Here is a 15,260-nt window from a genome sequence, read left to right on the forward strand (position 1 = left end):
TAATTGGGAAAAAAGATACACAGTTATGTAAATGAATAAAAATTATCATAGTTGAATTAAAAAGTCAATTAAAGCTAGATCATCAATGAAAACCTGTATGCACAGGACAACCGTTTCGTTATAGTATAGGACCGATGAGCAGTGTGCATACATGATCCATTACGTGAGAACCGAATCCAGGACCTTCGGTCTCTAGCGCTAGAGCGCGTGTGTCGTGTAGAGACAGTTATCTACCTCAGAAAATGAGCGAAGGGTTGAGCAAGATCATGAATCGATTGAAGTTAGACATTAACACTATTGCATGAGGCTCAGTGATCTAGAAGTTAAGAGTTACGTGCAAGACCGAAGGTCTTGGGTTCGAATCACACGTGGATGTGCACTGTTCACCAGTCCCATACTAGAACGAAACGGTCGCCCAGTGCATCCAGGTTTTCAAGGATGGACTAGGTTAGATTGACTCAAATTCAGCTGTGAAAATACCACGGCTACGCTACACTGAACTTGGTCATATTAGATAACTAAGGATAACTCTAGTAACAATTGAGTTTTTGTGAGAAGTATATATCAAAAATAAAGTGACAAGGAAGTCTTTGCAAACGTTTCAGCTTTGAAGATAGTTTACGGTTAAGATAAATATTGAAACCAAGCAATGCTAGATAGTTGTTTCGTCTTATCGTAAGATTCATCAGAAGTGTGTATACTGATAAGTTTACCAAAGGATTAAATAATCGCCACTTACTGTTGGGAGAAAGTTAGGGGCAGCCAAACCAAAACGTGACATTAGTGCTTGAAATCACTAACTTCTAGTCTGAGCCATGTTGGGACATGCAGACTACTCGGTTGGGGTCCGCGTGACTATCGTAACCAATGGTTGGAGACTCTTGGTGAAATGGCTCAGAATCGATCACAATGGCGTCGGTGTATACACTCTCTGTCTTCCCTTAAACTAAGAGATTAAAATCGCTTCATATCTTTCTTTCCACTAACTAATTCTTTCTTCCCGTACTATGTCCTTATATGCAATCTTTCTTTTATATATTACCACCACTGAATTAACTACTTTTATGAATCCTGTGTTCATCTTGCTGTGTTAATGAGGTATGGCAACTGGGACCGATGCATATATGTACCTGGTTCTACGTTCTAGCTGACTGACTGACTTACCGCTTAAACTAATCATAACATTAATTACAATTTCTTTTTACTTTCTTTTTTTACAGAAATCAATACAAATTTCACTACAATCCCATTAGTTCATGTTACACCTGAATGTTCATTATTGGATGCATCAAAAATGTTATTACAATATCGTTTTCATCGTTTACCTATTATTGATACATTACATGGCAATGCATTACATATTTTAACCCATAAACGAATATTAAAGTATTTGCATTTAAATGTTAGTACTATTTAGTATAATAATAATAAAAATTGTTTACTATCAAGTATGAGATTTGGAAGATTGTTAATTATAAAACCAACTTAATTTGAACCATTATTGAAAGTTTGAACGCACTGGACATGTATTTTGTCCCAATGTGTGACTCCTCCTCAGAAGTAGAAATCCGTGTTCTTACAACTGGTAACCGAATCCAGGAATTGAGATTCCGCCAGAGAACGCTTAATCTCTAAACCAATGAACTGAGGTCAAATGGTTTACAAGTTCAACTCTAATCAGTCCACATTATTGGTTGTCTGAATTAGATTGATAAGTAATTTCAATGAAATTCAATAATTCCAACAACCCCATACTGACAATTATCACGTCCTCATTTGTGACTAGGAAAGTTCTGAAATCCTAGTGAGAGGCCGTGATCAGATGATCTCAAACATGTCAAGTGTGAAAAAGGTATTCACAAATGACTATAGAAGATGGTCACTCAATATCGTAGGGTAGTTTAAATTAGACATTAACACCATTGGATCCCAGCTTGGTGGTCTATAGGTTAAGCATTCGAGCGCGAGACCGAAGGTCAAGGGTTTGATCCCTAGCAGCGGTGTCATGGATTTGCATTACTAATGAAACAGCTGTCCACTTCTTCCTAGTTTTCAACAGTTGTTTAAATTAAAGTCAGTCCGTAACTATGAGATCCAATCATTCTTTATTTTCATGTAAAAACTGCACTTTATTTTATCTCATATTTCTTATTCTTTAAAAAATCTCTTTCATTGTATTGACGACAATTAAAGTGCCATAAATGCTTATTGAGTAGAACTTTGAATAATTTTTGATTATTGTAAAACGTTTTCATGAAAATCTGTTCCTAACTTATTGTAAATACTAAACTTACCGTGAAAGCGGAAAGTTCTCTGAGTTCAATCCTTGAACGAGATTGTTTAGTTGTTACTGTTGAATAGACTCAACTGGCAAAGAATGAATAACTGTCGAACTATATTTCGCTTCAAAAATGGTATATATCTCTCCTGACTAATATCAATTCATGATGAAAATCATTTTCTATTTAATCTACTGTTTAGTTTACATCTTGATGTTTACCATTCTCATTTATGTTTGCTTTTCTGTATAATTCCTTTTTTCTTATTTTTCACAGAGGCATAATTTACCTCCAGCTAAATTTATATCTAAAAGTTTACATGAACTTAAACTAGGCACTTATATACCAAATGTTCAAACAATTACAAATAATACAACAATTATAGAAGCTTTAAAACTATTTCTGAAAAATCAAGTATCATGTCTACCAGTTGTCAATGATGAAGATGGTCAACTTATTGAAATTTATGCAAAATTTGATGTGATTGTAAGTTTATTTTAAGTTTTGTTTGAATAATTACAGGACAACTACGATATTTAGTATCAATTATGATAAAATATAAACCCTTACAAATAAATTCATATCTGAATGGGGATTTGTGGAGATTGTAGTAAATTTAATAGTTGAATTCATGAGTCAATTAAAACTAGACCATCAATGAAAACCTGGATGCACTGGATAACCCTTTCGTCCTAGTACGAGACCGGTGAGCATTGCGCATCCACGATCCATTACGTGGGACTCGAACCCAAAAACTCTGATCTCGTGCGCAAGAGCGCGTGTGTCGGGTGGAGACAGTTATAGACCTCAGGCAACGGATGATGGGTTGAGCAAGATCATGAATCTATTGAAGTTAGACATTAACACCGTTGGATTCCGGTTCAGTAGTCTAGAGGTTAAGAGTTTACGTGTGAAACCGAAGGTCCTGGACTCGAGTCACACGTCAGAGATCGTGGGTGCTCACTGTTAAGGAGTCCTAAACAGCATGAAACGAGTGACTTATATTTCACTTTTTGACTTTGTTGACCAAATGGTGTTCAAAAAAGTAGCTTGGGATAATTATACTACTAACTAACTATATTAAGTAGTTAACCTCAACTTTAGAAAAAATATCCGGTAAGAAAACGACTGATGTAAAATAAGTGTAGCCTGTAACTAATCATGAAAATTGACAGAGTTAACACTTAATTAGCAATCAATCTACTCTCCTTAATATTTAAATTGAATACCAGTATTATTCATGAAATATTAATTAAATAGATAAATAGATTGACAAACATAAAAGCGTCATTCTTCTACTTTGTTACTACAAGCTATGAGGAATAATTAGCATATTTAATAGTTCAATACTGTTGAATTTCAGAACAATATTCTGTTTGATCAAGCAAATAAATTGACCATTCTATGATTTAACATAGATTTTCAGGTAATAAGTGTGTATGTTCCATTTAACCTAATAAGTTTTCGTGAAATTGAGATAGTTATTGAAAGATTTCCACGTTTAATTCTCCCACTTATCGAGTTGAACAAACGGAACTAATCGTATCATTACTCTATTGACTGGATTTCAAGTCATTCCTGTTACATGTTGGTCTAATTTAGTTTATAGTATCGGCTACTATGTTAAGTCCATATAACTTGTTCTAGTTTCTGAACAGGCCAATTTATCCATTTTTCTTGAGTCACGTTTTGAGCTTGTTAATTATTCATTTATTGACCTTGACTGTTTATTTATGGGCTTATGTGTATGTACACCTCTTATCCTATTCATCACATATCAGTAGCTTAGTTTGTGTGACTATAAATATTGATTAAGGCTTGGTTAAATCTCCACTGTACGTCATTCCACTTCTCTCTCTTCTCTCCGCTTCCTTCGCTTTGTCTCTCTGATCGTTTGTTCTGATCAATGATTGTTATCTAAATATACATCCTGACTATTCTTGTATATAATTATCAACTTAACTCGCGTTAGTGTATAACGGAATTAAAATAAGTAAAGTACGAGGATGCACTTCGAATACGTATAATTTGTACAATCTCTAATCGGAACAAACAAGTAGAAAGACGTAGCGAAGGAGAGCGAAACGAAATAACGCGCAAGGGAGAAGTCACGTAATCCAACTCGATTTGATCAAGCGTTAATCAGTGTTTATAGTCACACAAAAATAAGCTACAGACATGTGATGAATAGGATAAGAATTGTACACGCACATACGTTCATATAAGACAGTCAAGGTTGATAAGTGAATAATTAACAAGGTCAAAACGTGACTGTGCAGAAGTTAAAATAAGTTATGTGGGCTTAATATAGTAACTGACACTACAAGCTCTCATCAACTGATAATATATTTGAAAATAGTGAATCGTAATGGACTGATATTTCGAAAGATCCTCTGTGCCTAATACCAATTTAAAATTTTCTGTAATTTGAAGTCGGATTCGCTTTTCGGTAGCGAGAAACGACTAACTAAACTATCAACCTATGATTATTTCCAACTACACTGGATAAACAGATCCAACCATTAGTATATCTTGGACCCCGCTGACCAGTGCCAAGTGCACAGTTACAAATTAGAATCCTAAATTTTATTGGATCTGCTGTTTTTCCTACGGTTTAGTGTCTGTTACTTGATCAGTTACACGCCCGACCAGCACTGTGGACCTTGGAATGTCAGTCTGGTTCCTATAAGTCTACTATCCCTAAAACCCTCTCTATGCCTAGCCTCGAGTCCAAAAGTCATTAACCAGCCTCTACTGCATTTGTATTTCAACAGATGTAGTTTTTAAACAGACATAACGGACTACGTGACACCATAAATGAAAACTAATAATCATTCGTGTAAAACAAAAAGTGGCTGGTTATAATTAGGAGAGACTGTGAAAAGTAGACTGGCAAAAAAAAAGAATAGTTGAGTTCACGAGTCAATTGAAGCTAGACCATCATGGAATACCTGGAAGCACTGGATGGCGGTTTCGTTCTAGTATGGGACTCCTCAATAGTGGTCACTCACGATCTCGCTCGCAGGATTCGAACCTAGGATCTTCGGTGGCTGCGCACTACTCACCAGTCCCATACTAAGACGAAACGACCGTTCAGTACTTCCAGGTTTTCCATAGTGGTCTAGCTTTAATTGACTCATGAACTCAACTAATAGATTACTGCGATCTCCACAAAAACCCTCTTCTAAGAATAATCAATCGTTTGACAGTAGTTTATGAGTTGAATTACAACAAATAGAACATATATACACAGTAATCTAGATACTTAGTAATTATACAACAAAATTATAATTAATTATAATCCGAAAAAACGAGATCCAACTTTTTCAATATTTGTTGCGTTATCATAGTCATCATACACTAATGCAAAATAGAAAAGAAAATAAACAACGACAGTTACCGGAAAATTTGAAGGACTCACTTGAAAGTATTAACTGTACAAACATAGATATTTTTTATAGGCCAATAGTAATAAGATACAATGTGTTAGATAAATGATGATGATACCATCATTTAGTGATATTCTGTAGCAACAACGAGCGGAAAATAACTGGAAACAGATGTTTCGTTGTAACAAAGGATCACTCACTCCCTTAGTAACATAATACCCATGAACTCACATAAGAAAGGGTTCAAAACTCGTAGTGATAAAATATTGACTAAATTGAAAGTGACATTTACAGGTTTTAGTCCAGTTGATAGAATTTTTTCTTCTACTCAAGATTTTGAATCATGGTGCTACATGATCTGAATAATTCTGTTTATCAATTTATTGTGTTATTGAATCAATTGACACCAATTATTTAATCCCCCGACCGTTGTTGCTACCTTGACGTGGTGGTCGGGCTTGCCTATCGTGATGAAGCAACCGAGTTATACTGGCTGGAACAACCGTTCCTCAAGGTCCTACCATGTCAGACAGGTCGGTTGAAGAGCGGTAAGACTAAAAGCAACAAACCCAAGGTCCAAAGGCGAAGTCGTACTGCTGGCTGTACAGAGGTGTGACAGCAGTAAGGTGTTTCCTTCAGATAACCAGCATGACAGCGATGCTGCCTTCCCACAAGGAGGGGTGGGGTTAGAAAAGGTCTACCCTAAAAATGTACACCTCGCCTTATCCCACGGATATCCGTCTCTGGCGGTAAGGTCTCAACAAGTACGGAGCTAACACAAAGATTACTCATAAAAAGGTTGTGTGTGACCGACCTCAAGCAGTTGTCCCTTGGGCACTGTGGTCACGCTCTCAGGTCATTAAGACCACCCCTAATCCAATTTCCTTTTCAGGTACCTCCAGAACAACCCTTTCACGGTGTGGGCAACCGGGAAGTGATAACCGCCTTCATACCTCTAACAGCACTCAAGACCAATGTATACATAATCAACCTCCCTCAATTTTTAACTATTTAATCCTTTTTTTCATCATAATTTAAGGTTGGTTAAAAATGTATACAATGATTTTTACTCCTAATAAAAGATAATGTTTTGTGTTTACTGGACAAATTTTATTCTTGGATATTCCTGAAGATCAGTGAAATATGATATACTGCTACTAATCCATGCTAAGGTGCATATTACTTATGTTTACAGATATATAAGTAGTATGTAACATCAGTCGAAAGTGGAATGTCTGTGAGTAGAAGGTTGAGAAGATTGAAATGAAAAGAAAAGGATACTGAAAGCAATCAAGATGACAACAGAAATAAAAGAATAATCAAGCTTCTAAGAGACTATTCAAAGAAGATGTACAAATGATGTATGGCTTTGATATTTTATTAAACCACTGTGTAATTGTGCATTAAACAATTAATTGGTCTTCCCCCATTGAATGAGTTCGTTCACCACAATACTATTCAAATCTTGCAGTTAGTAAAACACTATTAGGTCAATTAGTTCGAATACTAAATGAATTCTATTCTTAAATGTTTAATTTTAGAATTTGGCCATTACACGATCATATAACAATTTGAATGTTTGTGTATATGATGCACTTGAATTTCGTAGATTAAATCGAGATGTAAGTTTATCATCAATTAAACTTATATCATTTTTGATTGAGATCATGAATCGATTGATGTTAGATCACCATTGAAAGCCTGGAAGCACTGGACGACCGTTTCGTCCTATTGTGGGACTTTTCAAACAGTGCATATCCACGATCCCTCTCGCGGGATCAGTGATAGTCTAACATCAATCGGTTCATGATCCCAATCAAAAACTTAATAATCTTCACAACCCCATAGTGATATATGATTTATAATGGAGATTTTCATCCATATTTTAAAGTTATTTTCATCATAGACTGAAATTGACCAAAGCAAAAATATATCAGAAATTATATATCACTAAATAGGTGTTTTGTTAGTAGTTTTTTTGTGACTCTTCAAAGGAACAGGTCAATGACTTGACACAAGAATGAACCTGTGTTAATCAGGTTTGATATAACTTTATCCTTATCTAGATTATTTATATAATATCCATGAGTTTATCAATCGGAAATCATTCTTATTATCTATTGAAAAAGGTTAACGATATGTTTTCCTCTTGATGAATATTATAAATAACACAATCAATTCTGATCATCAATCTATTGTTAAATACTGAATTGTAGGTGATTTAATGTTAAATTTATTAACTCTACATGTTAAGTGATTGAAGGCAAGTGTTGAGAACCCCTTTATGGTTAAGATTTCGTGGTAGTTGACACTCATCAGTAGGGTCTACCAATCATCTTGATGGAGTTGATACTTTGATCAATACTGTATACTCTAGCAGTTAGGATTCCTGGCTCTCAGGCAAACGGTTCGGTGTTCGATTCAAGGTCAGGCACAGTTTTGCCCGTAAATGCCCTGGTACGTCCAAGAGTGAGGAGAGTCAGCTCTCTCTCTATGTCTAAAAATTTTCTCACATGGCCACGTGCATACAACCACTGACTGGGAAGTCTTATTCACTGTCTTCTCGTGGCATTAATGTTGTTTACAAAATTGAGAGGACGAAAGGCAGATGTTCGCCGCTTTAACCGGGTTGGTGGACACGGAGAATCCACCTAGGGGAGTTAGAAAACCCTCATTCTAAACCAGTGATTCACATGTGATCCAGGATCTTGAGGGAACAAATGACGTATGAACCAATCGTTGGTTATCGACTACCATGGGACTGGATCTCCTTATGTTGCTTCACTGCACTGTGAGTCAGAACTTTAGGTTGAAGACCTCGGGGTGGCCCATCAGGAAAACCATCTGTTTTGGTTTAGGCACCCGGAAAGTATCCAAGCCCTCACATAAATCAAATAATTTATATGGCGTTTATCTATTTGGTGCCTCCTTGTACCAATGTTTATGTGTTTAAATAAATAAATAAACTCAAAAAACATTCAATAATAAATTAAACCAGATATCTTAATTTTGAAATTGGTTTATCACGACTCCAAAAGCTTAATAGTAATATTTTTGACTATACTATTTCCTGATATTGAGTTGAATTACACAAGGAGCTTCATTCTTTTTCAAGATTATAAATATATCCGAGTTGACAGCTCTCAACTAACATAAAGTATAGATCAATATCTGAAATGATTAACAAGTGCATACAATTAACTAACATTATAGAAATATCAAATTACTTAGATTGATGATTATATTGTATCAGTAGGGGCCTTTGTAGAAATTTTAGTAATTTCAATTGTTGAGATAATGAGTCAATTGAAGCTAGACCACCATGGAAAACCTGGAAGCACTGGACGGTCGTTTCGTCTCATTGTGGGACTCCTTAGCAGTGCGCATCCACGATCCCGCCCCATGGGATTCGAACCCAGGACCTAATGGTCTTGCACGCGAGCACTTAACCACTAGACCACTGAGCCAGCATCGGACAGTCTTAATGTCTAACGGGGGTCGTTGAGAGCCGTAGATACGCATTGCTGAGGAGTCACACAATAAGGTGAAACGACCGTCCAGTGCTTCCAGATTTTTCATAGTAGTCTAGCTTCAATTGACTCATGATCTCAACAATTGAGATTATATTGTAGTTTGTTAGCATCAAAAAAAAAACACAACAAGAAAATACTATTATGTAACCAATCAAATAAACTTATGAAACCTTGAATACATTTGATTAGTCTATATAATTCATTAAATATTACAGTTTTTTTCTATTCTTTTATAATGTATGATTACAGCGTTATCCAACTCCATTGACATGTTTAAAAACGGATAGTTTACAAGATGTTATGGTGAAAATTGTTGAATCCGGTGTAAGTAACCAATTAATTATATTGATTAGTTATTTAAGTTTATTTAATAAAAGTAAATTGATTTGCTATGTAACAATTAAAGTCTGTATTCTAATGTTCAATATAATTGTAATAACTAACATTTTTGAACATTATTTCGTTCATTTAGTGTATTACTACTATTATACATAAGAGTGTAATTTTCATTGGAGATTTCATTTCAATCATCTAAAACGATCTACATACATCTTCCGTGAACATGCAACTGTAGTGAAATACTATCTTGTTGGATAGAAAATAAAATCAAATACTTACATAGGGATTTTGTGGATATCATAATAATTTTAATAGTTGAATTCATGAATTAATTGAAGCTAAACTATCATAAAAAACCTGGAAGCACTGGACGGTCGTTTTAATCCTAGTATGAGATTCACTGAAGACAAATGCCCTGGTACGACCGAGAGTGGGGAGAGTCCGCTCTCCCTCGAAAAATGCTCTCACATGGCCACGCGTATACAGCCTCTGGCACGGAAGTCCTACTCACTACCTTCTCGCACCACGGGTGTTGTTTACGAAATTGAGAAGACAAAAGGCGAATGTCCGGAGCTTTAACCGGGTTGGTGGACATGGAGAGTCCACCTAAGGGAGTTGGAAAACCCTCATTCAAAACCAATGGTGCACATGGGCTCCAGTATCCTTTGGGAACAAATGGCGTATGAATCAATCGTTGGTCACCTGCTACCATAGGACTGCATCTCCTTACGTTGCTCCACTGCCTTGTGTATCAGACCTTCAGTTCGAAGTCTCTGGGTGTGGCCCCCTAAGAAAACCACCTCCTTCGGTTTGGTCACCCGGGTAGTATCACAGCCCTCACACGTATCAAATGAGATCTGTGTGGCACATATGTATTTGGTGCTTCCTTGTACGAATATCTATGTGTTATAATAAAGAAATAAAATACTCACTGAAGACAATGGTGAACGGTGGCGCAATTTCGTGGATTGGTTGAAGTTTGACATTAACACCGCTGGATGCCGATTCAATGGTATAGAGGTTAATGCTCGCGCGCGAGACTGATAGGTCCTGGGTTTGAGTCTCGCGAGGCGGGATCGTGGATGCATACTGTTCAGGAGTCTTATACTAGAACGAAATAGCCGTCCAGTGATTACAGGTTTTCCATGGTGGTGCAGCTTCAATTGACTCATGATTTATACTATTAAAAAGATCGACTTATTAACTGAACGGAACAGTTTTAAGTGTTGCATACGTATTAACTACTGAGTAACAAGTGAAGAGACATATATTCTTTCCCAATTCACATCTGTTATATTCCCCTTAACTTCACAATCCAGATTCTGAGGAATATCAACATGGTTTTAACAAGGATATTACAGTACTTGCATTTTCTTCACGAAGAGTTTGAAGAAAGTATGATTCGACTTTAGTAGTTATATCACAATTTATCACAGAGTATCGTCTCAGAATGATTATTTCTGCCTCTTCCCATCCCCCATGAAAGTGAAAATTATGAGATTGTTTAGTGTTCTTCCTTATTCCTGTCATTTGAGAAATGATATTTAAGAAGTCTTCTTTACTGGTGGCTACATGGGCTGTAGGAATTCAAAGTATGGGAACATAATATCGTCAGTTAGTTGGTATTACGAGGAATATTGGAGGTTTTTAACTAGCGGTAGTCAAAAACAGCCCTGAATTTGCCACTCTGCTTAGTTCGTCTTGGATATCACTGGTGAATATGGATGTTATGAAGAAGCAGTATATGTATGCATATAACAAATCATAAGTATCACTATAGTATTATTTTTATATAACTGTACAATTACGAAGTAGTCTAATATTATTCAGTTAAAGTGGTTTGAAACATACACTTACCACATAAATAGCCGATATTCACTTCAACATATGATTGTAGATTGGAACGCCAACAAAAGAAAAATAGACCTCGTTTTATCTAACTCAAACGATACACAAATCTATATCTCACTTTATTTTGAAGTGAACTTTATATAGATTTGAAAGATTCACGAAAAGTTCTTATAAAACTAAACACACACTGATGTTAAGTATTAGTGTGGTGAACGAGAACCATACAGTAAATAATTCATTTGTAAAATGTCCATCAATTGTCTCAGACTTTATGATTCATTTATTTCCATATCAATCACTCTCTCTCCTCATTCTGTTCTCTTTGATCTTTTCAACCTTCTGCCGCCAGGCATTCCACTTTCGATTGGTGATACATACTACTTATATCAGTCGACATTAGTAGCACACACCACACTAGGACTATTAGTCAGTGTCCATTTACCTTTGATACTGATATTTCAAGAAAACAATAACTCCCACCTGTTAACAATCAAATCATAAAAAAAGAGTGAAAATTACGCTTTTGATAATAACGAGCAGTTAGTTGATATTATAATCCTAAATTATTGTATGTTCGTGTGTGTATATATGTCTTCATGCATCAACTGAACGGCTACATAATATATGAGGGGGATAGTATATGTGTCCGTGAATTTATAGCTCATCAGTTACTCAGTGTTCAATATATATCAGGTATCAGGGATTCTCTAGTAATTTGCCATCCAATTAGTAGCTGTATGTTGCATATGATGAAAGCATATTTGTCTCTATGAAAATTTCATTCCAAACTGTAATTGTCCATGTTTTTGTGTTCAATTCAACAAGATGGGATTCATTACAGTGGCATGTTCATGGAAGACTTATGTAGATCGTTTTAGATTATTGAAATGAAATCTCCAGTGAAAATTACACTCTTATGTATAGTAATAACGAAATGATGTTCGAAAATGTTAGTTATTGCAATTATACTGAACATTGGAATACAGATGGTTGTGCTCACATGTATAAAATGGCTAGGATTTAGCTACCAGTTAGTAAATTACAAATATACTGAATTATCTTAATGTTGCACTTATTTTCAATCATAATAAAGGATATAACAGTAACTTTCAAGTATATATTAATAGATCGGTGTAGACTACCTGGTTGGGATCCGTGAGATGATAGAAACCGATGGTTAGAGATCTTGAATGACATTGGCTCGAAATCGCTTGTAATGACACAGGTGCATCTACTCTTTATGTTCTCCAAAATTCTAATCTTCTGAATTCTTCATGTCTCTGTTCTAATGTGGTATGACAACTCGGAATGATGTACGTAGATATGAAGTTCTATGTTGTTACTGACTGACTGATATATTAATAGTGTGAATAAGGGTGAATAGCCCGTTGGAAATGTAAACAGCATACAATCAAATAATATGTATATTGACAGATTTTCTTAGTTCGTATCTCTCAACATACAAATATAATAGAGAATCTGTATTGTTTTCTTTTATTATGTACTTCGTATCTACACCTATCGGATAATAACTAATCAAACAAGATCAATATTTTAACTTGACATCATATAAACCATTGAAAAAAAAAAACTATGAACCCCCGTAGGAGAAGATGTATTTACCTGTAGTTGACATCTGGACAGCTGTTCTACCATAGTAACAATCAAACATTTGACGAGCAAATATACATATACACAAATAAATCTATATCTTGAGATCTAACATTTCTCTCTGTTGATTCAATATACATATGTATATACATATTATAATAGTTGAGTTGAAAGAAAACACATCGAATTGACTATATACTACTAAGATTGTATTGGAAAGGTAGTAATGAGACAGGTTGGGGGATGTAATCATTATTCAATCTTGGTTGAAATATTTTCAGTTAGTGAAATTGTTTTTGCCATTGGAATGATCACTAAGTTGTAATTGACATCAATATTTGTGTAATCCTTTAGTTTTACGACTTTTTACTGACTACTTTTAACTATCTAACATGAAAAAAAAACAGGGCTCTCAATAATTGAGTCAATTAGATTAGTGGATGAATTTCAATTTAATTGATAGAATTTCATCACTAGTAAGGAACTGACAAACAATATATTGGTCACTATTTAGAGACTAATCAGTAATAAATGTCTGTCCTATGAGAGATCAGTCGCAGCTGGAATAGCTCCGTGATAATGTCTCCGATTTCGAAAATGGATGACACACAGAAAGCGTAAGTTCTAGGTACACCTTGCTAACGAGTATCAGGTGATAGGAAAAACAGGTTTAGAGTATCATCCTGGCTACTTCCGACTATCCTAAACAATAAGTTGTTTTCGACAAAATCATGTCCTTAACTAAGACTATACAATGAAGTAAACCATATACCGATATCCAAATTACAATTCAAAAGGTTGATCTTACTAATATATTTTTCTATCATAGCTTTGGGTATCTCATATATTTCTCTCTTTATAATACAATGAAATAGTTTGGCGACATACAATGCTTTCTAATTAAGTTTCCAAACTCAACTTAGCTAACAATTTCCACTGTTAGATTTCATGGTAAATCATATCCTACTCTGGGTATTTTTGCTGGGGGATGGGCGATATGCATAATATGAGATTTTATAAGTGTCATTTAAGACAATACAAGGTGATTGCTTCCATTCCTTAATTTCCACAGCAACCATATGCATAATAGGATTTCCAGCAGAACTTATCGATTTCCCATAAGAACTACTTATTTTTAAGTAAATAGGACAAGGGATTACTTAACTAGGAAACAGGTATTATAATTACCCTATTGTATCTCTTACCGACGTCATGGTGTAATAGAAATAAACACTTTTAGAACTCTTATATCTAGAAGCTTGGATCCTTATTATACCACGTACAACTAGAGCATTCGAAGACTAGAACCCTCCTAGTCGCAAATGAGAAGACAGAAGACAATGCCAATTTTGGTACAAAACTGTCAGGTATTTATTCTTCCAAAAAATGATTGGATGGAATATCTTCGACTCTTTCTGAGCTCTTTCGAGTTCACCCGTAGGCCGTCCTTACAACAATTGTAGTCAGAGAGAATTATGAATAAATAATGTGTCGTTTATAACACAAAATGAGTATAGATACATCATTGTTTAAAAACTATACTACTACTACAACTGCATCTCTGTGCTAATGTGGTGTGGCAACTCGAACTGATGTACGTACGTAGGAAGTTCAACGTTGTTACTGACTAACTGACACACTACTTATAGTTACTAACATCACTTATTCAAAGATATTGACTCAGAATCATTTTAAATCCCTCTTAATAATAAAGAAAAAACTGATTTAATTTTCATAAACAGATTTCATGTGTTTAAGATGTAACATCGTACATTTGCTAATAGTTCAGTCTATTAACACAATATGATAATCTCTTAATCTGTATCAACCATTGACACTACATTTCATGTAATTTAAAGCTGATTTTTATTACAAATTGTAATTATCTGATGAAGTATTAATAATTTCGAAACTCCTCATCAGCGTTTCTTGTTGTGACTTTAAAGAAGGCTAGTTATGATGTGATTTATTCGCCGATCGAAATGTGACTTATTCAATCTTAGTACTGTGCTGAATCAATGACGTTCGACCGGTATAAGCAGCCTAACATCCTTATTGGTCCTTTGTTCGTCTAGCCCGTCCGTCCAGTTGAGTCCAGAATGTCAATAACAGCTTCCACTATGCGAATCATTTATTCCTAACATACTTGGTTTATATACAAGCCAAGCATCAGACCACAAAATAGGAAATAACATTTATACAAGATCAAGCCAAAAAGTGGCTGTGAAGGTGGGAGACTGTAATCAATAAACTGAACA

General features: G+C 35.2%; 1 protein-coding gene across 2 annotated transcripts in view; it reads left to right on the forward strand.

Moving 5' to 3' along the window:
* Positions 1-15,260, forward strand: part of PRKAG1_1 (5'-AMP-activated protein kinase subunit gamma-1) — a 68,499-nt gene that overhangs the window by 41,665 nt on the left and 11,574 nt on the right. For both annotated transcript variants that reach the window (XM_051216540.1, XM_051216539.1), the window contains exons 5-8: positions 1,221-1,402; positions 2,556-2,765; positions 7,210-7,290; positions 9,451-9,525. In XM_051216540.1, coding sequence (XP_051067137.1) covers positions 1,221-1,402; positions 2,556-2,765; positions 7,210-7,290; positions 9,451-9,525 — 548 coding nt within the window. The remainder of the gene's footprint in view (positions 1-1,220; positions 1,403-2,555; positions 2,766-7,209; positions 7,291-9,450; positions 9,526-15,260) is intronic.

The sequence above is a fragment of the Schistosoma haematobium genome, chromosome 4 (genome assembly GCF_000699445.3).
Source record: "Schistosoma haematobium chromosome 4, whole genome shotgun sequence".
Classification (NCBI taxonomy): Eukaryota; Metazoa; Platyhelminthes; class Trematoda; order Strigeidida; family Schistosomatidae; genus Schistosoma; species Schistosoma haematobium.